Here is a 23,255-nt window from a genome sequence, read left to right on the forward strand (position 1 = left end):
TAGATCAAGTGTACTTGATGTGGATAGAGTTCCTCTAACTGGTCAACTCAGAACATCGTCCTATAAATATAAATCCAGATGATCTTCGGCGGTCTCTGAGCTTTGGTGGAAAACATCAGCATCACGAAGACAGAGGAACATAATGGAAAACCCAAGGAGAAAAATGTGGATAACCCTAAATAGGGATGGTTTATAAAACAGTGAGCCAAACATGAACACATATTTCATATTTCCACTACTGCGGTATGATAGCCTTGAATCCTTTACCTACTTCTTCATATTTATGTACTACCTTCTGTCAGTCCCTATAAAATATCATGCATATTTTGGTGTAACATGACCAAAACATGAAACATTTCAGGGGACGTTGCTTTTTTTTGAGTCAGTGTAAAAAAAAAAGTGGTGCTACTATAAGGAAAACTACAGACAATCCTTAAGACACCTTCCTCTGAGTTTCCGACATCGAGTCACAGGGGCAACAGGTTCAGGAGGGACACCTAGAAACCCCCTCTGATCAGTGGCAATCTCTAGAACATTCTGGGACTTTCTGTGGCAGTTCCCATACCAAGAAAGCCTCCCCATAGAGCCATCCAGGTAGGTCCAGATCAGATGAATTTAAAACTGACTCATTTTGATGCATTATGCATTAGCAGTAGCTTAACTTCAGATGGAGGTGGTCCTCCTGGTTCCTCTAAGAAAGAGTCCAAACACTGCAGATGAAGCTCAGCTCAGCAAATAGTATCCGGTACAGACGATGTACCAGATACATGTGATCTATTAGAGATCTATTTGTCTTTACCAAAAAGACAAGTTAGCAGTTGAGCTACGAGTATCAGATCTCACAGGATCAAACAACAATCTCCCCAACAACTGTTTGGACTTTTCCCTGTACCTATGGAAGTTTATCTAGAACGGTCTCATGTTGTTTTATCGCTTTCCTCTCTCTCTTGCCAAAGCTGTGTTCAGAGCCTCTGTGGACTTTCACAGACTGACCTAACTAACCAGAGTTTAAAGCTCTTTATTTCAGTTTGAAAGGAAGCAACTTAAAATACTTCCCCCTCTTCCTTTTTTTAGAACAAGAATAAAATGTGCCAAAAAAATCCCAAGCAGAAAAGTGAAAGCAGTTTCCAACAGCAGTCATGGATGAGCAGTCCTCTTTCCCTTATGGACACTGGTCTGTGTGTGTCAGGATGCGTTCAGGGCCTCATGACTCATGCAGACCAGTGTCAGTGGAAAGCAGGACGTCCGCAAGGCAAACGCTGATGTTGGTGCTATTCTAGGAACGAGGGTGAAGATGGGGCTGGAAAATATGTTTCTGCTGCCCCAATTCTGAGTTTTCCACAACTTGTTTAGCTTTCTTCCCTTCCTCTTTTTTTTTTTTTTCATGGGTGATTCCTAAAAAGTGATGGCAAAGGAGAACGGACGTCTGAACGGCAGGTCTACATGAAGCACACTGAGAAGACTAAAGAGGTTTGCAGAAGACGGCATGTCAAGCAGGTGCTGTCTTTGTTACCACCTCAGCTAGCTGTGTAACTTCAATCATAGCGGCTGCTTCTTTAAATGTATGTCAAAGAAAAGTCATATTCATACCTGGGTATTATATAAAATGCAGATGTTGACAAAAAATTGAGGCTAAATTGATAGTTTAGACATTTTTTGGCGAATTTCTGTTGACATATTATCCACTATATTTATATTACTCATGATGCTTTGCATAAAATGTATAAGCAACTTTCAGATTATCTTATATCCAAACAAAGCACCTATGAGAGCAAATATGGATAAAATCAAAATGGCAACATCTACCTTTGCACCTTATAATCACAGTTGCACTTTCGTCCTTCAAAGACCAAGAGATGACCTGGAGGAATTATTTCTGATTCTGTATGCTCACATATTTACTGCTTCTTTAACTCTGCTGATACAGAGAAGCTATGAACAGTTTGAAAGGTCCTGAGCTTAAATATTAAGAAAGTCACCTTAAAGTGGACGTAGAGCCCAGCTCGAGCCCCAACGTAACAATGCAGCTGCACTGACACCAAAATGCTCATTAAATTGATATTAATTTGTCATTTGCTCTGCTTTTAGATCTATGTTCAAATTTGCATCTGGCAATTTCAAAAAGGTTGTTTTGCTTCAGAATAAATGATGGAAAGAACAGAATGACATTGATCTGTGAGTCCTTATTGCCCAACAAAATAACCACAACTGCAAATATCATTTTTTCTTAAACCTTAAATCATATCTGTGATCTGTTCTCAGCAGTGCTCTTAATCCTTTACAGAAGCCAAACTCTCTTCTCTGATGGTCTGTCATACCCGATTCACAATGTGGATTAAGGCTTTTCCAATGTGGGTTTTTTTCCTGACAAAGAGGAGTAAACATACAAGAAACATCTCATCTGCTGGTAACCGAAGGAAAAGGAACCCCATGTTTTCAAAAATTATTTCTTTCTCTTTGGATGCCTAGCCAAAAGCTAAATTCCCTGTGATTGAACGAGCAATGGGATCTGCAGTCCTGCTCAGACATACATGAAACAGAGAAGAAAGGAGAAACCTTTGCTAATCTGAAAAACAGCTAATAAAAATACAAGTTACAATTAGCAGTCAAAATAAACAGCTTTACAGTAAGCTCACCAGAACATGCGACTCTAATCAGCCAAACGGATAATAAGGAACTTGGCTACAGAAGATAACTATTTTTAATAGTTTATTTTATGTCTAAGAGTTATCAAAGTAGTAATCTTTGGATTATCTGTGAAAAACCTAATTAAAGTATGAGGAAGGCTTAAAGATTTATAAAATAGACTTTGGATAAATTGCTTTGATGCCTTTGGAGGGATGGAGTATTTGAAGGAAGGTAGGAGTCCACTTTGGTCTTGGCTGCCGACAGGAATATGGATTTCTACTAAATGATGACACCAAGAAACCTACCTGGTGACAGTGAGATAATCACTCACATGTTTTATGCCTGGGCTGGACTGATTAGCTTGTTACAGTTTACTGAACAGCGTTTGCCAGATAAGCAGCTCCTTTTGCGTGTGTCTCTTAATCTTGCTCCACATTTTTCAAACCACTTAAGACAGATTGTTTGGGCCCTTCACTTTTCTTCCTTTCATTTATCTTAATTCTAATTTATAGTTTCACTCTGGCCACACATGATATCCAGATTTTTGGACAAAAACAAGGACCACCCAGGAGTGTTTCAGGCCTCTTCTTTCAACAGCTCTCTACGTTGCCCCGCAGTAAGCGCTCTATTCGACAAAAAAGACACATTAAAATCTAATCGGGATGGCAATGACACACAGTAGTCGTGCGGGGCTTTATTTGTAAAGCAGATGGAAGGCCTTGGCCTGTCCAACATTAATTACAATCACATTCGGGGAAGGAAGCCGTCCCTCCTCCAGGGCGGTCAGGACTCTGTGTACGACTGGAGGAGATGGCAACCTAATCCCCCAGGTCACCACAGAAATCGGAGGGAATTGTCAAAAGATGCACAGGACGTGATTAATCAAAGCGGGGAGCCAGATGTGCACCGGCACAGGAGTATAAACCAAAACCTGCACAGCAGAGGAAGAACAAAACCACAGACACACAAACACCACACTGCCACCACACTGCCGCTCCCCCCCACCTACAGAAGCCCACGGAAGGGATTCGATATTTGAGACCAATAACAAAAAAAACTCGACGGCTTCCATCTTTGTGGATATCTGGTTTTCATCACTGCATATTGCAACACCAACACTCAGAGGACCAATAAGTAGAGAAGTATTTTGGATGTCAGCCACTTCAGCCTAATTCTCTTCATCACAGGGTGAATAGAGAGGCTATTTATGGTTTATACAGGTGAGGAGGAAAACATTTTTAGAACTTCTGGTCCCAGGAGGAGCTCAACTCTGAAAAAACCAAAACATCCTTCTGGAGTACATTGCCACTGCTCTGATGGCCAAACCATGACAAAGCCTTCTGTTCCCAAGAAGAACCATAATCAATCTGCTTTGAGACCTCCTTTTCCACTGGCCTGTGACTCTGGCAGGACCTCTGTTTATCTTCCAAAGCTCTGTTTAGAGTCTCCCAGTAAACACTGGAGCTGCTAATGGAAGGAAGGGCTTTGAGCTTTCATGTTCCAAACTCGTTATGATTAAAGTGTCCCTGTTTATCATGCTGGGGGCTAATTAAAGACCAATCTGCTCGGAGGGGAAACACAAACAATGCAACGCAATTTACGCACAGAAAACCCACAGCTTTTTAGTACTGGAGGTCAAGATCAGGAATAAGCCTCTATATACAAATACCAGTGGTGGCGGTTGATGGTTTTGCTGTGGATACTGGGTTTATTCTCCTGCTTAAAACATACATCATAGAGCAGATTGCACTGCAAGACTGACCACAGAATTTCAGTCCCATAAGTGAACCGAGGAGGGCAAATTTACCCGGAGAGAGGGAGCAACAATAAATTACCCAGAAACAATACAAAGCTCATTTGTCCCACCACATAGGAAATGAGTGAGTTATTTGCTCCCTTTGTGGTGCATGAGCACTGGGACGGTTCATTATAAAATACTAGACTGTAGAGTAAATACAGGTAAATGGAGACATTTGGTCAAAATGGATATAGGATGAGAAAAGAGCATTTTAAGCCTTTCCTGAGTCCCGTGAGCCGATTCTGTGGTTTGACATCATACAATAATGTAAAAAATATATACATATGCTCAATCTGTGAGTTAAAAATAAATATTTTGTTTGGGAATGTAATTAAATTGAATAAATTATTAAATTAATTTGTCCAAAATAAGTTAAATTGGCACAGGCTGCTTGTGAAATCTGAACCAGCTACAAAAAAAAAAAAACTGTTCCCGTTCCCAAGATTTGGAAATATTCACCAAGCGACAAACATTTGAAAGTGGCTCCCAGAGAGAGAAACTTAACTCCAAGACCAAAAAGGGCAGACAAAGTAGATGTAGTTGAAAACTCTTCCCAAACTTTTTTAAAAATTCAACCATTCCTCTGAAAAATGAATGAAACCATGTAAGGGTTGACCTCCATAAATCCAAATATCATCAAAAACATGTTAAATATTTTGATTTGATTCAGTTAATTCATAAATAACATCGAATCAAACCCATAATTTAGTTTTACAGAAAATCAGGTTTCCTAACACTAATAAAAAATAATGAGCCATTCATAAGGCTGACACTATCATGGGAAGGACTGGTGACTCTCTCGGTATCCAAGACAGGAATTATAAGCAGCAACAAAAATATTATGACTAAGCTGGTTGTTCAGAGTCCTTTTTCCAAGCATGTAAAGTTAGGTGGAAGGAAAAAGTATGGTAGAGAGGAAATTGCAGGGAGCAGCTGGAGTTGGTGCATCAAAAGGCAACACACAGAAATATCCAGAAGATACGCCACAATTGTTGAATTATTTGTTTTAAGTCAATCCTGAAGCAGATATGACACCAGAGTGTCATATCTTCCTTGGATAAAAAAGTGAACAGGTGCAAAATCCAAGATATTTGAGGTCCGGTGTAAGGTTTTCACAGTCAGCAGCAGATTAGATAGACGGGTCATTTGGTGGTGTTGGTTCTGTGTTTTATCAAGTCCAAAATCAGCATAGCCTGCAGCAAACTTTACAGCAATTCATGCAATTCATCCATCTGCTGACTATTCTCCTGTAGAAGCTAACCAATCACTTTGGCTGGATCTGCCCCAGAAAGTTGCAGCACTTGTTTTATCACTCAGAAATAACATCTGAGCAGAGTTGCAAGCTGATCACCTTCCAGATATTAAGAAGACTGTAGGTGGAAACTGCATTTATTAATCTTTTTTCTAATGCACTAGTGTAGTGTTTGTTTTCTAAGATACTGAAATTTGCCTTTCCTTTGCTGGAGCTCATAATTAACAGAGATAGACACTTGAAATATATATATATATATATATATATATATATATATATATATATATATATATATATATATATATATATATATATATATATATATATATATATATATATATATATATATATATATATATATATATATATATATATATCAAGTAGATAGTTATACAGTAATTTACTACTGAAGAGGTGATGTGAGGTAAACATATTAGAAAAAGACAGATAATGTAGAAGGTTTGCTTGTTTTATTTACCAGGCTGTGTTTAAGGACATCTAGTTGAATGCAGAGATTTATGTAAATATCGAGAAAAAAATATCTAAAACTACATTTCAAATATTTCAATAACTTTATAAAAGCCTTTTATGTTAAGTTTGATTCTGAAAAAAAAAAACGTTGGACTGGTATTTAATGCAAATATTTACTTGTGGAACAGACGAGAAATAAGTGTTGATAACCAACCACTGTGGCTGGATCTGCCCCAGATACTTGCAGCACTTGTTTTAATGATAATTGTAAACAACAATTTAGAAAAGAACATCTCAGCAGAGTTACAAGCTGATCACCTTCCAGATATTTAGAAGACTGTAGGTGGAAACTGTATTTATAAATCTGTTTTTTTAATACAGTGGTGTAGTGTTTGTTTTCTGAGATACTGAAATCTGCTTTACCTTTAATGGAGCTCATAATTAACCAAGATAGATACTTGAAATATCACTATTTGTGTAAAAAATCTAAATGACCTCTACTTTTTAAACAGAATGAAGTAAAGCGGATATACAAAACTGATATTGATTCATGGGGGTGTCAGCCTGCTTTTACACACTGCTTATATTGTATAAATACATCTTAATGGGGGTAAACAGAATGTCATCCTGGATGTGGACACTTACAGAAAGGATGGAAGTAAAAGGCAACAGAAAATTAAGGAAAGTTGGGTGAGAAAATTAGAAGAAGGAGTAGCTCAGAAAGTAATGTAGATAGAAGATGAGCATCAACACAGCATCAAATAACGGACTAAAACTGTCCCAAGTTGTCCAACATGTCGCTTGGAATAAAGCATCGACTCATTTAATTGTAATTGAGGAAAAAAAAAAACTCTCATAAAATATCATAATCTACATTTTTTGACATAAACCGAGCCAACACCTTCAGCTGTAAAAACATATATGAGATTTCTGGTTAATTTTTACACCTAACTGAGATCAGAAGATGTCACGATTACAATTACAGAAGTCCCCCTACGTGCGTAAAGGCGCGTCAGCTGTGCGCACTGATGGAGAGCCACGCCGAGAAGCATGTCCACAGGAGGACAGTCACACTAAAGAGTTTCATCAATTACAGAAACCTACTTTTTCATTCATTTGGTATTATTTTATCTTTTTTTCGGCAATCGCCACAAAAATATAGCCCAAAAAAGAGGTTTTGATTCGACTCACCTAAATTAACGAAACTCATCACCATATCCGCATCATTCAGAAAGGCTGTTTCTTGGTGTGTGGCCAGAGGAGGGATCTGGGTCGCCGCTATGGACTGATATCTCTCCAGCGCTCCTTCCACTTGGCTTTTCTCCTCGCTTGAAATAGTTTTATACAGGTCCAGCATGAAGAGCGGAGCGGAGTTGTACTTCCCGTTGGACAGATGCGGCCGCGGTCTGTGCGGCAGCCCCAGGACGGACAGGATCTCCTTCTGCATCTCTCTCCTTTCGTGCGTCCGCAGCCGCCGGTGGACGAAGCCCGGCTGGCTGTCGCTGTTGCCCTCCAGTGAGAAATGACTCCCCGCCGCCGCATAGGTGCAGTAGTAAGCGCTCCACCACACTCCGACCAAGGCGAGCAGGCAGCTGGTCATGGTGTTCACCCCGCTGAGCTCTCCAGAGTCCCGATCGTGCCTGGCTTGGAGTTTCTCTCGCCTATCCGAACGCAAATTGCGCGTAATGGTAACCAAAGTCCACCCGAGGACGCAGCTATCAGTGGAAAGTATTGATCAAAAGCAGAGCAGAAGCCCCGTATCAAGCCATTTGAAATACTCAGTAAAGGAAAACGCGCATAATAGTATCGCTCCTGCTTTCATTTCTGCTCCCAGCAGCGCTCTTTGCTGCTCCAGGATAAAGTGCACCATGTGAGAGTTTATTCTGAGCGCTCCGCTACTCTTCAGACTGTGGAAAGCCTTCTGCACACAGCGCTGCGCCACTAATAGAAGCCATTCTCCTCCAACAGACACATTTACTCCCGGTATTAATCAAAGAAACGTCTGAGCGGCGCTCTCGCTCCTACAGGTTGAGCCTCAGAGTGAGGAAGGGATCAGCAGGTTGCAGTCCATAATATCTCAGTGCGCGTGAATTCCTGCGAGTCCGTGTGCTCAGAAACCACCCACTCCGTGCGCCCTCAGAGGTGGAGCTTTCCAGGCTGCAACTTTAACCTCATATATCTAGATTTTCTTCATCTCTGCCTGTCTAATCCTATCAATCTAACTAAAACCTCTAGAAATTAACCTATTAGATGTTTCACTATGTGGTAAATGTATTATTATACTTAAAATTTTGCCTTTTATAAGCAGTGCTCTAGAAGTTTAGATTTATATCTCCAAGATCCCGCGGTTTTTAATTTAAACTGATTTTAGTTTTTACATGAAACGTTTCAAGGCGGTGTGGATGTTGAGTTTGTGCGCAGAGCGCAACTTCTGCCACTGAGCTGGAAATGTCCAGTGGAGGCACGACCCCTGACGATGGAGGCGGAAACAGCAGGCAGGACATCAACACCACCTTCAGCCCTGCATTTATTCACTTCAGTCCTGTTTATGGGTGCAGCGCCATTTGTTTTTACAAACAACATTATAAAGAAACTCTTATTCTAATTCATATAAATTCAAGGCATTTATCATCATAGATTAGGGGTTAACAATCCTTAATCTAGTGTGATTCTGATTACAATCTAATGCAGCAAATTTCCCAAGATTCTACTCACACATTAGTGTGATTAGTAATCGGATAGCGAATTTCTTGATGCCAAAAAGAGCCCAACAGATTTTACTTTCACAAGTGGAGCAGTAGGGCTATAGTGTGCCGCTTGTTTGATGCATATAAATTGCTTTATTATAATTAATATAAATATAATTAATATAAAAAAGGAAGAAAAAAAACAGAAAAAAAGGAGAAAAGATGAAAGAAAGAGTAGATAATCATAAAACATTTTCAGTCTGCTTCATCACCTGTAAAGAGATGTAAAAAGAACTGCACAACCAACAAACATGGTAAAAGATATACAATAAAGTAACACCTAGATACTATCACTGAAGTATAAGTATTATTAGCAAAGGGTCCCTTAAAGAAAATGTTTTACAAATTAAATTAGGTTAAAATCTAACTTTTCCACTTGAGGAGTTCTGGATAGAGCATATGGAGATATGGAAAACATTTTTTAATCTTAAATGCAAAATTTTTTTACAATTTTGATATAATTACTGCTTTAAGTGGGTCACTCTGTCAGCTATAGGTATATTCTACAGTCTCTATACTCCAATTAATGATTAATCATTAATAAATTCGTTGACAATTATTTCAATAATCAATTAATCATGATTTATCTGATTAGTTGTTTCAGTCCTTACCAGGCTGTTTAAGGACGTCTAGTTGAATATATAGATTTATGTAAATATAGAACAAAAATCAAAAACTACATTTCAAATATTTCAATAACTTTAAAAAAGACTTTTATGTTAACTTTGATTCTGAAAAAGACCGATGGACTGGAATTAATAGACATACATGTCTAGGTTGCAAACATTTACTTGTGGAACAGACTCTTCAAGAGTAAAATTTCTTGATAACATCTGAAGTTTATTTGTTACAAATAACAAATAATACAAATAATACAAGGACAATTCAAAGTACTATACATGAATTTGACAATATAAGAAATATAGAAAAATAAAAGCAGAGTAAAAGCAAATAAAGATAAAAACATGATAAAAGCACATAGTAAAACAAATCAAACAAAAAAGAAACAGTTGGATCACAACCTTAAACTAATTATACCCCATTTAGCAGTTTTATTTTAACAGTCAAAGGCAGCTCTAAACAAATGTGTTTTTAACTTTGACTTCAAAGAACTCAGGCTTTTAGCACTTTTAGAGTCTTCTGTGAGTTTGTTCCAGAACAGTGGAGCATAGGAACTAAATGCTGATTCTCCATGATTGGTTCTAGTTCTGGGTGTAGGCTGGAACTATGAGACCTGATTGGTCTGGGACGTTGATACACTGACAACAAATTTGTTATGTTTTAAGGTGCTGATCCATTGACTAATTTATAGACTAATGGAAGTATATTCTCTGACCTACAGGGAGCCATTGGAACAACTTCATCACCAGCCTGATGTGCTCTACTTTCTTAGTTCAAGTGAGAACACGTGCAGCAACGTTTTGGATCACCTGCATCTGTCTAATGGACTTTTTAGGCAAACCTATGAAGAGACTGCTGCACTAATCAATTCTACTAAAGATAATGCATCAATGAGTTTTTATAGATCCTGCTTAGACATTAGTCCTTAATCCTGGAGATATTTTCAGGTGAAAAAAGGCTTACTTAGTAACTGCCTTAATGTGCCTCCGAAAGTCTGAGTCCATCATGACACCAAGATTTCAGCCATAATCAGTGGTGGCCAGCTGAAGCTGTGAGCTAACTCTGGATCTCTCCTCCTTTGGTCCCAAGATTATTATCTCAGTTTTGTTTTTATTCAGTTGTAGAAAATTATGGCACATCCATGTATTGATTTCTTCTAAGCATCTAGTTAAATCTCTGATGGGGTCATAGACACCTGGTGACAGTGTGATGTAAAGCGGTGTGTCGTCTGCATAGTTATGGTAACTGATCTATAGATGTTGAATAGGAGGGGCCCCAGAGTGGAGCCTTGAGGAACCCCACATGTGATTTTTCTGTTGTAAAATGACACATAAAAGTCAGTATCCTTCAGGTAAAATTTAAATCAGCCCAGTGTTGTAGCAAAAAGTCCAACCCAGTGTTTCCGGGCGCTCTAATAAAGTCAAGTGATCAACTGTATCAAACGCTTCTCTGAGGTCCAATAATACCAGCACTGTGGTTCCTCCAGAGTCCAGATTTAAAGGAATGTCATTGAACAGCTTAATCAGGGCTGTCTCACTTTTGTGGTTGGCATGGAAACCTGACTGGAACTGATTTTGTTCTAGAGCAGCATAGAGAAGTCAACTGTGAGGCAAATTCTTAAGCATGGCAGTGGTGGCATCATGATGAGGGTCTGCTATGCTGCCTTTGGTAGTAAATAGATTAATGAATGACAAAAATATCTCCAAAATTCATCAGTTTCTTAAAACTTGGTGTTCCAACAGGATAATTGTCCAAAAAAGACATCAAAACTTCATAAGCAGATAAAGGGAAAGACTGAGCTTGTTTAACCCTCTCCAAACAGATGTTGCAGATTTGCAACAGCTAAATGCTACTTAGCTAATTACTCCACATCCATATTTTAAGAGCTTTTGTTACTCAGAAGTACAACATAAGGACTTAGTTGTGCATTTGCAACAAACCGTTTCTTTCCAGCTCACCAGATGACACTGCTGACTCACTTTCAACATGGCTGAGTCCTTGGTGTCACTGAAACAGATTTTCTAAGCACCAATTTCATGTAAGTATCACTACCAAATTCCATTATTTTGAAATCAATACTACATAAGATGAATCATGAATGTGTATATATATGACACATGCCAATTAGTAGATTTTATCTTGTCTGGGGTTTTTTTTACCAGAGGCATCTCGATTTCAGGGTTGTAGATTCGCAACGTGTTTGCGAATTGGTACCCAAACAGGTACCATGGATGCTACATGCTTTATCTACTAGTTTGCCTATATTTTGAGCAACAGTTTAACAGAAACGGCCTTCTCTAAAAGTTTTAAGATGTCTGTGGAGAAAAAGTTTAAGAAAAAGTTGTCTCTAATTTTGTGAAAAAATTTTTTTCGAATTTTGTTTTGTTAATTTTTTGTTTGTGACATTCAAATAAAGTTAACGGTCATATCAGATTCAGTCTTTAGAGTTAATCTACCACTCCGGGGCACTGTTGCAAATCTGCAACATCCAAGAATTCATTGCATGTGAAGGTCTCTCTGAAAAAAAGTCTGAATTGTATATTACTATCCCAAATGATATGAACTTAATTTGAGCCTGAGAGGGTTAATGAACCTGACCTCAACTACAATATAAATCCTGGCTTTTTGTCAGTAAACCAATTGGTATGAATATTTTCATGCATTTCTTATAGGAACAGCACTTTAAGGTGTACAACAAAATGTATTTATATGACTACCAATTTTAAGGGAGAATAGAACAACAATAGGCATATATACATGTAATATACACAGTAACTGCATACCTTAAAAAGTATTTTCAGACCACCTTTGTTTGATTTTTAAACAATATTTATGAAATTAAATACTAACTCTTGTGGTAACCATGAGGCTAAAAAAAGAAAAGAAAAAGAAAACATGGATAACTTAAAGCTGCTTTCGACAGTACAATGTCATAGCTGTATATTAAAAAACAGATGTGATTTTAGTTATTTTTAAGAACACCTGAGAAAACAGCTTTAATCAAACATTTATTCGATTTTTAAATCATATTTGTCAAAACAAATATAGTTAGGTTCAACTGTGATGTTTAGTGGAAAGAATATCTACAATAAATTAAAATAAATCACCAAATTCCTTTTAATATCCATTAATTGTGTGTGTTGCATCATCGGTCCTACAAAGATTGAAAACTTTGCACTAAAAGCCAGAGCTAATTTAACTTTAATGATGGGTGAATGTAAACCTTTGACCCTAACAGTAAGACAATATTTAACACTAACAAGATGGTAGCTACAGATGGTTAGTTTGTGGAAAACAAAAACATGGCTTATCATCTTAATACATTAAACATTCTGTGGCAGTCCCTTCACAATATGCTCATGCATTTAGATGTAGCTTTCTGTAAATAATGTTATTTGAAATTTTTTAAACCAAAATTAAAGGTAGGACCATAAATTACCAAATATTTTAAAGAGGCCCAGAGAAACCAGCTCAGTTTAGCTTACCGGTAATCGATCCTGAAGAGTCACAGGTGTGAGACTCAAAATAAAAGAGGGCCGCGTGTTAGTTTGATAAAAGGGCAGGAAACAGAGAGAGCAAGATTTTCAGAAGATAACAGGAAGGCTGATCAGAGTATAGAAAAGTTATATTTCACATCCTCTTTATGTTACAAAATTTGCTGAATCTGGAAATGTTATTCTATAAGACAGAAGTTATTAAAATAGATCTTTGTGTTGATGGTCTTGTTTGCATCCTGGCTAGCAGTTCTATTTAGCCTATGCAATATATTTTTAGCATGACATTTTTAAGTTAAACATTTCACACAAATAAATGCCATCAATTATTGCTTTTGCACATTCAGAAATTAAAGTTAGAATTATTGTGGGAAAAAGTAATTGCATTAGTAGATCACATCCTTACTTGTATAAAAAATAAGCGTGACTTTTTTAACTTCATTTTGTGGGTTTGATGCTTTTGACGCTAATGTGATGTAATATGCTAATTACCTGAGACAAAGTTGTTTGTCTGTTACCTGTGATCACTGTCACACTAGGTTATGTTTTTAGATATTTTGCATGTACTGTATTTGTAATGTGATTCTACATTAATATACAGAATACTATGCCGTAGTCTCAACAACATAAACAACATCTATCTATCTATCTATCTATCTATCTATCTATCTATCTATCTATTAGGGTGATATGATGAGGTGGTGTGGAGAATTGTAGATGCAGAAGACATACTTTCACCACCGATGGGCCTGAAGAGTAAAACACATGAAATTATTCAGCTAGAAATTGCTATATATGATTTGATAAATTACATATTTGAAGTTCATCTAATATAACGGACAATTACCTCACTTATTCTTGACTACACTTGATTCAAATAAATGTAAAAAAAACTTCGGATCTTCAAATATTTGGAATACCAGTATTATAACTGTATGTTTTAAACACACACACTCCTGTACTTTAAGTAGTAAATTACAAGAGCTAAGTTTACTTTCAGTGGAGAAATATTTGACCCGTAGGATCTGTACTTACTCATGAATCTAAGTACTTAGTTGACCAGTGTTGCGAACATAAAACACCAAAAACTGTTTAAAAGGGAACCTTGTAAACATTTGGTTTTCATCTTAAAGTATTAGTTACAATGTTTTTAACAGACAATTCTCCAGATACAAGGTGACAAGAGTTTACAGAAAGCGGATCTGTGAACATGTATTAGAGTTTCTTAAAATACTATTAATCTAACAGCTTTAATGTCTCCAAAATGAAACCAAAATCTTGAGATTTTTGCCACGGCTTTCTGATCAGTGACATAGTGTATTTGAAACAGGGATGAAAAATGTCAACATGACTCAAACACAAAGCAGAAAAAAAAACAAGCAGGATTCTGAGGATGAAAAAGAACTCATTAAAACCCTTCCTGTCTTTCTCTCCCATCATTCCTGTCACCCTACCCTGTGTTATGTCTTCATGGTGCCTTCAGACTGTGATGGTCCTGATGATAAGGCCCAAAGGTGTCCGTATCTCCTAGTGTCTCTGCTACCGCGGCTGCCAGAGCCTATCTTATCTGCATGTGAGGAGTGAGAAGCCGCATCAAAGCCACACATTCCACAACCTCCAGGCCGACACAAACACCTTCAGCTGGGTGGCTTCCAGGTTGAAGACAATGCTTCTCATATCACAACCATAAAGCTGCAAAAAGATTAACGTGAGGCTGAGTGGTTTGTATGAAACAAATGACTAAAATAGGAAAACCAAAACAGAAAGTCTCAGCAACCATAAAAACCTTCTGTCAATGAAGTAATTTATCCGTCTTTTTCACTCCTCCTAGAAGCCATTTTTCCATTTGTTTGAAAGAAGGCTAAGTTCTGATTCATTGCATGGATTTTGTGTTAAAGCTTTAAAAAAAAATCTATCATTTCACTGGAAATAATTTTAGTTTTCTCTTTTGAAAGAAGCCTTTTTGGCTGCAGCACTGAACAGAAAAAAAAAACAAAGCAGTGATTATTTTCTGGGTAAAACGATGGAAGGAAACGGGTCGTTTTTACCGCCTCTCACCGCGTGACTCAGCTCGTGGTAACAAAAAGCAAAGGATCCATGTTAAAAGCTTTATGCACTATTAATCTCAGTCATGTCACATTAAACAAACATTACTAGGGGATCGTAAAAAAAAAAAAAAAAAAAAAAAAACTGTTTACGGCTGATTCTGCCCCTGTGCTCTCAAACGCTGTCACAGCGATCCAGATAAACGACCGAGCTGGACTGACAGGAACTTAAAAAGCACTTCAGTTCTGCTATATTTATTTGACACTGATCAGTTGCGCATGTTTGCAAGTGTGTGTTTATAGCCCAAGGTAGAGCAGGTGATGTGTGTGTGTTGGTTGAACTGGAAGCAGAGGGAGGAGGAAACATTAAACAGGAGCTCTGTGTCCTGTCATCACACCGTCTAGACAGGACACCTCCTAAACATAATGAGGTTTTTTTTTTGTGTCTGGATCACCCACACAACTCTGCACCCACATACACATTCACTACTATACTTTTTTAAAATTTGATCCTCCACGTGAACCTTTTTTTAATGTATATATATCTAAAACTTGTAAAAAGGAGTAGATAAGTATGATAGTTTTTTGTTTGCAAACATTTCTATCATAAAGCTAAAGCCTGTAACAGGAATGTTTACACTTGGCACAGATCTGACAAGAAAAGTACAGATCTATGCAATAATTAGGCTGCAGTGTGGTTTCAGTCACACAAGTTTGCACAGCAATGCAAGCAAACTGTTATCAAGCGGTTTTCACACCAGTTTAAGGAATCGGTGACAAGATCCTACAGGTCTGCTGGTGTTGGAGCCACTGAAGTCCTGATGGTTTATTTGTTTTGAATGCATAAAAAATATTGACTTTTTTTCAAATAAATCATTAAGCTGAAATATAAATATTTTCATATGAATATATAAAAAATAATCAAATCAACTAAAAATGTTTCATTTTATTCAAATAACCAAAGCACATTGGATTAATACAAAACAACGTGATTATGTGTTTTAAAATCCTTTTTTGTATGTTATAAAGAAATAATCAATTAAATATGCAGCTAACAGCATCGATGCATGGTTGAGGCAACAAGAGATTTATGATCATCTGTCATAGCTCCTGGAAGCTAAATCCTAGGAGAACTCCCCCCCTCTTCCAGCTCCTGAAGTAAACCTGATGGCCCCGGGGATAGATTCAGCCTGGATGACTTGAACTCCGTGGTCAAACTCATACTGCATGGCCTGGACAGAAAAAGACAAAACCAAATAATAAAGTCAATCAATCATCAGAAAAGGCTGATTACCTGTTGAAAACTACCAATAGTAGGCCAATATCTAAAAATAATCCATAACTACATAATTGTAGTGGCAGTCATCATAGCAACATCACTATGTGTGATATTACAAGAGACTACTTGGATTTGATATTTTGTTAGATTTAATATAAATGTGATGACCTAGAGCCATAACTCTGTTGAACCATTCATCCCCCCTAATCTTAGCAGTCATAATTTAATGGGATTCTTTATAAATAAGACTGATTCTTTAAAAAAAAAAATAAGATCATCAGGACCCCACTAACTATGATTAGTCATCTGTGGAAGGTAAGGTGGGTTCTGAGGTAACCATCAAATCTGATTTGGGTTTAGACTGCTTTGATCCAGTTGAACTTTCAGATTTAGCAACACTATTGTCTTCATCTAAGCCTTCAACTTGTACGTTAGATCCAGTTCCAACCAGATTATTTAAGGAAATATTCCCTCAAATCCAGAAAATATTTTAAAATCCACCTCATATATAAAGCTTTAAATAACCATGCTTAGTCTTATATTAGAGATATGATTGTTCCGTATGTTCCTAACAGAGCACTTCGCTCTCAATCTGCAGGTTTACTAGTGGTTCCTAGAATTTCTAAAGTAGAATGGGAGGCAGATCTTTTATTTATCAGGCTCCTCTCCTGTGGGACCAACGACCAGTTTAAGTCTGTGAGGCAGACACCCTGTCTACTATTAAGGGTAGGCTTCAAACTTTCTTTTTTGATAAAGCTTATAGTTAAAAACAGAGGGATTTTTGCTTAGTCACTGGGTGACTAGAGGTAGGTGTAGGTAGAGCGTTCACAGCCTCTGGCGAGGATTTCAGTCTGAACAGACATTTCCTCTTGACTCTACCTTGGCCTTATTGTGGCTCTACCTTTCTTATACCTCATCCAAAATATATAGGTTATCCTGAGCTATTTTCTGTATTTGTGCTGCTATATGTTTGGGTTGCTGGATGGCATAGGGACCACTTTTCCTTATTCTATCTGTATTCTCCCATTCTGCAGTATTTTTCAAGGTTCATTTGTTGGTGACAAAATGCAAGCAAAGGTCGTCGCCACAAGCTCATCCAGGAGGAGAATGTATTACAATAACAAAATGCAATCAACCGGTTTTCCTACTGTACTGCCTCTGTAAAGTGTCTTGAGATGATTTGTAAATTTGTGCTACATAAATAAACAAAATTAAATTGAAGGATATCTGTCGTGTTAGACAGACTTTTACCCTATATCCTCTCATTTGATCTATGTTTTATAGGCAGAAATGCTGAACCTTGTAAAAATCTGCTGGAGACATTTTGAAGAAGGAAACAAAAGAAAACAGCCAGAAAAATTTTGCTTTTTTTTGGCAATCGCTTAGTATTGTGACAGTACTCGGCGATAACAAGATAGACTTGTTTTCCTGAGTTCCTAATAGGGAAATGATCCTTCATAAGAATCAGCTGTGATCTTAAATGAACATAGCCCCTTATTAAACATTAAAAAACATTTAATAAAGTTATTTTACATTCTTTAGGCTACAGATGAACCCTTTGGCATTGGGCATTCCATTCACAGTAGATTTAGTTGGGATTTCAAACCCTTTTACAAATAGGTTTACTTACATTTCTAATAAGGTTTCTTTATTCTCATGCCCATGAAATGCAAAGCAACTAAAGTCTAGGATTAAAATTATTAAATAGAGACCTTTGTGTTTGGTTTAATTTCATACAAATAAGGCAGAGAGTAAACAGCATCATAGCAACAAAGCAACCCAGCAGGCAGGTGAAGCAGAGAGTTGGCCAGGAGTTTCCTGTAGGTGAGTTGCTAAAACATAAACGTTCTACAGTCCTAACATCTCACAGAGCTCTGTTCCAAACATCTGAAAAAGGGATAGGGTATAACAAAACAGCAAATCTATGGAAGCACTGCTGTCTGGAAGAGAATATTAACCAGAGGAGCAGCCAAAGGTCTGAGGTACCTCTGGAGATGCTGTAAACTGGACCATTATTCTACAACTAGAGTCTTTATGGAGGGAAGCTGAGATTTATGTTTGAAGAGAGTCAAGAAGTCCTGTTTCCTTTGGATATGGTGGTCATCTATAAAAAAAATAAGGAAGTACTAATCTTCCCTTTGATACAGACTATAGTTAGTGGTTATAGCACAAAGCGGGAAAAGATAGCCTATTGATCTGTTTTCTCTTTGAAAATTGTCACAACAGAATTTTATTTAAACCTTAAAATTCACATTACAAATGAGCTTATGTAAACCAAGTTTTTTTTTTTTTTTGCACATATGCAGAAAAACTTCATAGATTTGTGTAGCCCCAATAAAATCTGTATATCCAATATTTAGCATAGCACACCCTGAACTGACCTCCTAAAATCAACAAGGCAAATATATTCCAGTTGCTTGAACAAATCCTGCAAATGTTGTCCAAGTTATAACTATAGATGTGGTTGTTAAGAGAGTTATTTAAATAACAATTTCAGGAAATGTGGCATATTGTGCTTCATTGCTTCCTATCTCTTGAGGAACAGATATCTGAAAATTGGTGGAATTTCCGCACCGTCAGATGTTACATACCTAGAAAAAGGGTTCTTTTGTGCATTTATTTGTCCTTTTAATTGTAAAAATAGAAGACAAGACATTAAAGAAGCCAAATAGGAGGAGAAGAAACATTATAAAGTTACAGATACATTATTTTCATCAGTATTTGATTAGTTATTCAAGCAGCTAAATATACAAGAAACATGGCTTGAATTAAAAAAAGCACCTGTTACACTTTCACCACTGAAAACAGATCTATCACAATAACACTAATGACTGCTATGGATTGTGTAAAATCAGATGTACCTGTGTGAAGGACTGAGCATCATAGCAGCTGAACATGGCTGAGGAGCGGTCCGTCCGCAGACACTGCTGAGGGAAGGCGCTGATCTGCTCTGCAAGTTGTATGGCTGTCTGCAAAGCTGGGAATGCAACACGGGGTGATTTGGTTTACCAGTTCATTGCATGAATGGTGCCCTGGGGGAGCCCCTCCATCTACTGCCCACTGACCAATAAAAATACAGGGAAACATCTAAACTCTGAGGCAGGATCAAATTCAGCAGTGCTGGATAGAGCATCTAAAACAGCTAATTGAGCAACACAAAACATGTACAAGGCACAACTGATGTGTTAGTTTAATCTTTATTGTTGTGCTTGGGATTCTAATCAACTACCCACATAAAAAACATCTCTTCAGGACAGACACAGATTCAAAGTTTGCATGTAAACATTAGCAAATATTGACACTTATAAAGGAGGATATGTAGATCTCTATTCCAGAGAAACTTTTTCCCTTAAAGCAGCTGAGGTATCTCAGCTTTACATCACTGTGCCTCCTGACCCACATCAAAGCCCTGGACTGACTCCAGATCAGTCCTACGGTAAACATGAAGCCTGCCCATGGCACACTTTGATGCTTCCTTTGTATGTTTAGAAGCTGCTGCTTCTTCCTTTCCCTCTGATGTTAAATGTGTGCTAAGCGATTATCCTTCACAGGGCCAATTAGGCTGCGGATAAACTGTGGAGAGAAGAACTTCCTGAAAGAATTTAGCTAATCATTCTGTAACATCCTAGTAAGGAGATGAGAGACTGAGCAGTAAGGAGCTCATAGAAGCATAAACTACAAGGGATCTTTCAGGCTCTAATGGAACACATTAATCCTCAGGCTGCAGCTCGAGGTAGAGAGGAATTAAGCCATCCAGCAGTGAGTGGAGGGGGGCCAATGGTGTAAGTCTTTATGCAGAGGTAAAACATCCTTTAAAAACAACTTAAAATCGAACATTTACTAAAATTTTTGACTATTTCTTTGAGTGGAAAGAGATTTCTTCTTGCTTTTCAAACTTATTGCAGCAAAATATTTTCCTGTTAGTTTTTTTTTTTTTTTATGTATTTTCTGTAATTAATACCGAGTTGTAGTTTTTTTTGGCCAACAAGCTTCTCGCTTTAAATGTTTTCTCCTTAATGTTTAAAGGGTACTTTTATAAGATTATACAAAAGTAATCCAGCGTATTGAAACTGCTTCCTTACCTTGACCATCAGGAACAATCCTGTTGGCCAGTCCGTAGGCTAGAGCCTCTTGAGCTCCAACTGGCCGCCCGGTCAGGATCAGGTCGAGCGCTCGTGATAAACCGATGAGGCGAGGAAGCCGCACTGTGCCTCCGTCAATCAGGGGAACTCCTAAAGACAATATATGGTTTAAAAAAGAAACCGAAATGGATTTTAACCCTTTACACTGCAAAAACCATCTAAAAATGAGAAAAAAATGTCTTAAATTAAGTGTTTTACCATTAATTTGAGTATGTAAATAAGATAATTGGCCAATGGAATGAGTATTTTTAGTCTTAAAATAAGATAATTAGATAATATGTACTTGAAATAAGACAATGCAATTATGTTTTCTTATTTTAAATGTAAATTGTCTTGTTCCATTGTCAAAGTGTCTCAATTACCTCCTCCATTCAAGAAAAAAATGCACTTATTGCAAGAAAAAACTACTTATTTAGATTTCAATTTTTTGCAGTGTAAAGCCTGGATCATGAAATAATTGACAGAGATATTAAATTATTTTATTTAAAGTTGTCATTGAACTCTGAAAAATGACAGAAAAAGAATATATATATATATTTTGTATAAGTTAAATTAAATCTTTTATTTGTATCAATTCTGATACAGTCGGCATTTCTGTGGAATATTATATACGTTTTCTGTTCACTACATGTGTCTGATTGTGTAAGTCAGGGTTTTTAAGATAAGCAGGATCACACTGATGATGCAAAGATCTTAAAAACTCATGTATCAAATATAATACAATCGGTTTTAAAGGGTAAAGAATCCGCTGTCACGTTTTAAATCTACATCAAGTTTCATTAATTCTTTTTCTATATACAATATTTTCTTCCTAATGATGAATAGTGAATTGGAAGGAAAGATTAGGGTGAACTGCACACACTTTGAGCCTAAGACCAAACATAAACTATAAAAGCAGAGAAAGAGGAAATTAAATCGCCCAACATCTATAGGAAGGACATGTTTGCCATGGTGTAAGAAAGATTGATTATTAACAAAGGTACATATTGACATCAAATTTTTAAATCAAATTTAAACAAAGACTTTTTTTTAAGGTTGATAATTCATTTGACATACTTTGATCTAATTTCCCACCAAAAAAGATGTTTGTTAAATAAATTTTTATACTGACAGGGGTGTAAATGCTTATGGGTTGATCAAATATCTGTCCAAACCAGTGGGGTGACTTTGCAAAATTGAGTAAAACCCAAGTTGTAATTTAGTCTGAACTATTTGTACATTTTAGGTGCAAAATCTAAATGTGTCCTGTTATTTTCAGGTTATTAATTTTTAACTTCCTTTCTCCATATTCGCTTTTTTAGCCCCCCTAATAATTTTTCTGTTTTTCCAGACATGAAAAGAAAACGATCCAAATATAAATCCAGACCTTACGTGAATGACCGTGTTTATATTTGGATTCAAGGAAGCCAGATTTTCCTGCAAAAGCCAAACGTTTTTCTTTGGGTCTCACCTGCTTTTTCATTCCTTGTTTTCATAATGTTGGACTCTTTTAAGAGGAATGTAATGCTTGATTTTTAAACCCTGAAACTAGGGCTGCAACAACGAATCGATAAAATCGATAAAAATCGACTTTTAAAAGCGTTGGCAACGAATTTAATCATCGATTAGTTGTGTCGCGCGATTAATGCGTCATCCGCCGCCGCCGTCATCCGGGGGAAGAAAAAAAAATATGGCGGAGCGAGTCAGCGCTGCAGTTGCAGTGTTGCCAACTCAGCGACTTTTCAGACCCCTCCAGCGACTATTTTTTTAAAAAGCGACTAGCGACAAATCTGGCGACTTTTTACGGTGTCACTGGCGGCTTTTGGAGACTCTTACGTGAAAGCGTGTATCGTTCCTACTCATGTCCTCCAGCGGCAGCTGCTGCCGTGGGGCGCCTCCCCCATCCCAACGCCTTTCTCCCTCTCCCACAAGAATCCCTCTCAGCGCTGCAGTCCGAGCCGCAGGATTTTAGTGAGGAGTTTACCCTCAGCGTCCAGACTGCAAATGAAGCGCGCATGCCCCGGGATTGACGGCGCAAATTGATCACAATAATTAAAACAGCCTGCGCTTTGTAAAGTGAAAAAAGTCGTAACACGCTACTTTTGTAAAAACAAATGAACATGGCACGGAAGCACCACTGTTATGACGCAGCACCTGAAAAGAAAACATGTTGGAGCTTTCAATGGCAGTGAAGAGAGCTGATCAGCAGGATGAGTAACCATGTTTGTTTCATTTTAAAGTGGGGAAACTTTACGTTAGTTTCTCAGGTAGCTCATCTGATGCTTTCCTTACCGTGTTAGTAGGTTACAGACAGTGATAAGGTTGGCTACTTATTTTACTTTTAATTTCATTTGAATTAGCTTAAGCAGCGTTTATATTTTCTTTATAAATAAATTAATTTGCAAATTATGAGGGCAAGGCTTTTAAAGTTGAAATCTTCTGGCAAAGATAAAGTAAAGAAGATCCTGCAATTTATGGAAGTAAAGCAGAATAAAATCCAGCAAGATCAGTAATATGTCAATTAATTATCTGCCACATTCCCATGTAAATATCTGTCTTTGGAGGACGTGTTTTTTAGCACCCCTAGTTCTCTCATTTTTATTCCAAATGCAATTTATAATTTGAATCACAGGGCTATTTTTATCTCTATGGTTCAGTATTTTCTCAAGTAGCAACTTTAACTGCTATACTTTCCTGTCTTAAAAGGCAGAACTCTTCTAGTCTAAAAAAAACTCATTTGTTGAAATGGGGGGGCCTATTGTTTGAACCCCTTAGGGGCTTTAAAAAACAAAAATGCCT

The 23,255-nt window shown here is 37.3% G+C and overlaps 2 protein-coding genes across 3 annotated transcripts in view; both read right to left on the reverse strand.

Moving 5' to 3' along the window:
- The window catches only part of bmp6 (bone morphogenetic protein 6), a 70,345-nt gene extending 62,116 nt beyond the window's left edge, over positions 1-8,229 (reverse strand). Inside the window, exon 1 of the mRNA XM_038305700.1 lies at positions 7,341-8,229. Coding sequence (XP_038161628.1) covers positions 7,341-7,749 — 409 coding nt within the window. The 5' untranslated portion in view covers positions 7,750-8,229. The remainder of the gene's footprint in view (positions 1-7,340) is intronic.
- Positions 8,230-15,982: 7,753 nt separating this feature from the next.
- zgc:101569 (uncharacterized protein LOC449822 homolog) overlaps positions 15,983-23,255 on the reverse strand; it is a 45,344-nt gene continuing 38,071 nt past the window's right edge. For both annotated transcript variants that reach the window (XM_038305712.1, XM_038305710.1), the window contains exons 5-7: positions 20,418-20,567; positions 19,197-19,312; positions 15,983-16,288 (exon numbers count right to left, since the gene is read on the reverse strand). In XM_038305712.1, coding sequence (XP_038161640.1) covers positions 16,181-16,288; positions 19,197-19,312; positions 20,418-20,567 — 374 coding nt within the window. In that variant the 3' untranslated portion in view covers positions 15,983-16,180. The remainder of the gene's footprint in view (positions 16,289-19,196; positions 19,313-20,417; positions 20,568-23,255) is intronic.

Source organism: Cyprinodon tularosa, unplaced genomic scaffold, assembly GCF_016077235.1.
Source record: "Cyprinodon tularosa strain WSP-4 unplaced genomic scaffold, ASM1607723v1 ctg561, whole genome shotgun sequence".
Lineage (NCBI taxonomy): Eukaryota > Metazoa > Chordata > Actinopteri > Cyprinodontiformes > Cyprinodontidae > Cyprinodon > Cyprinodon tularosa.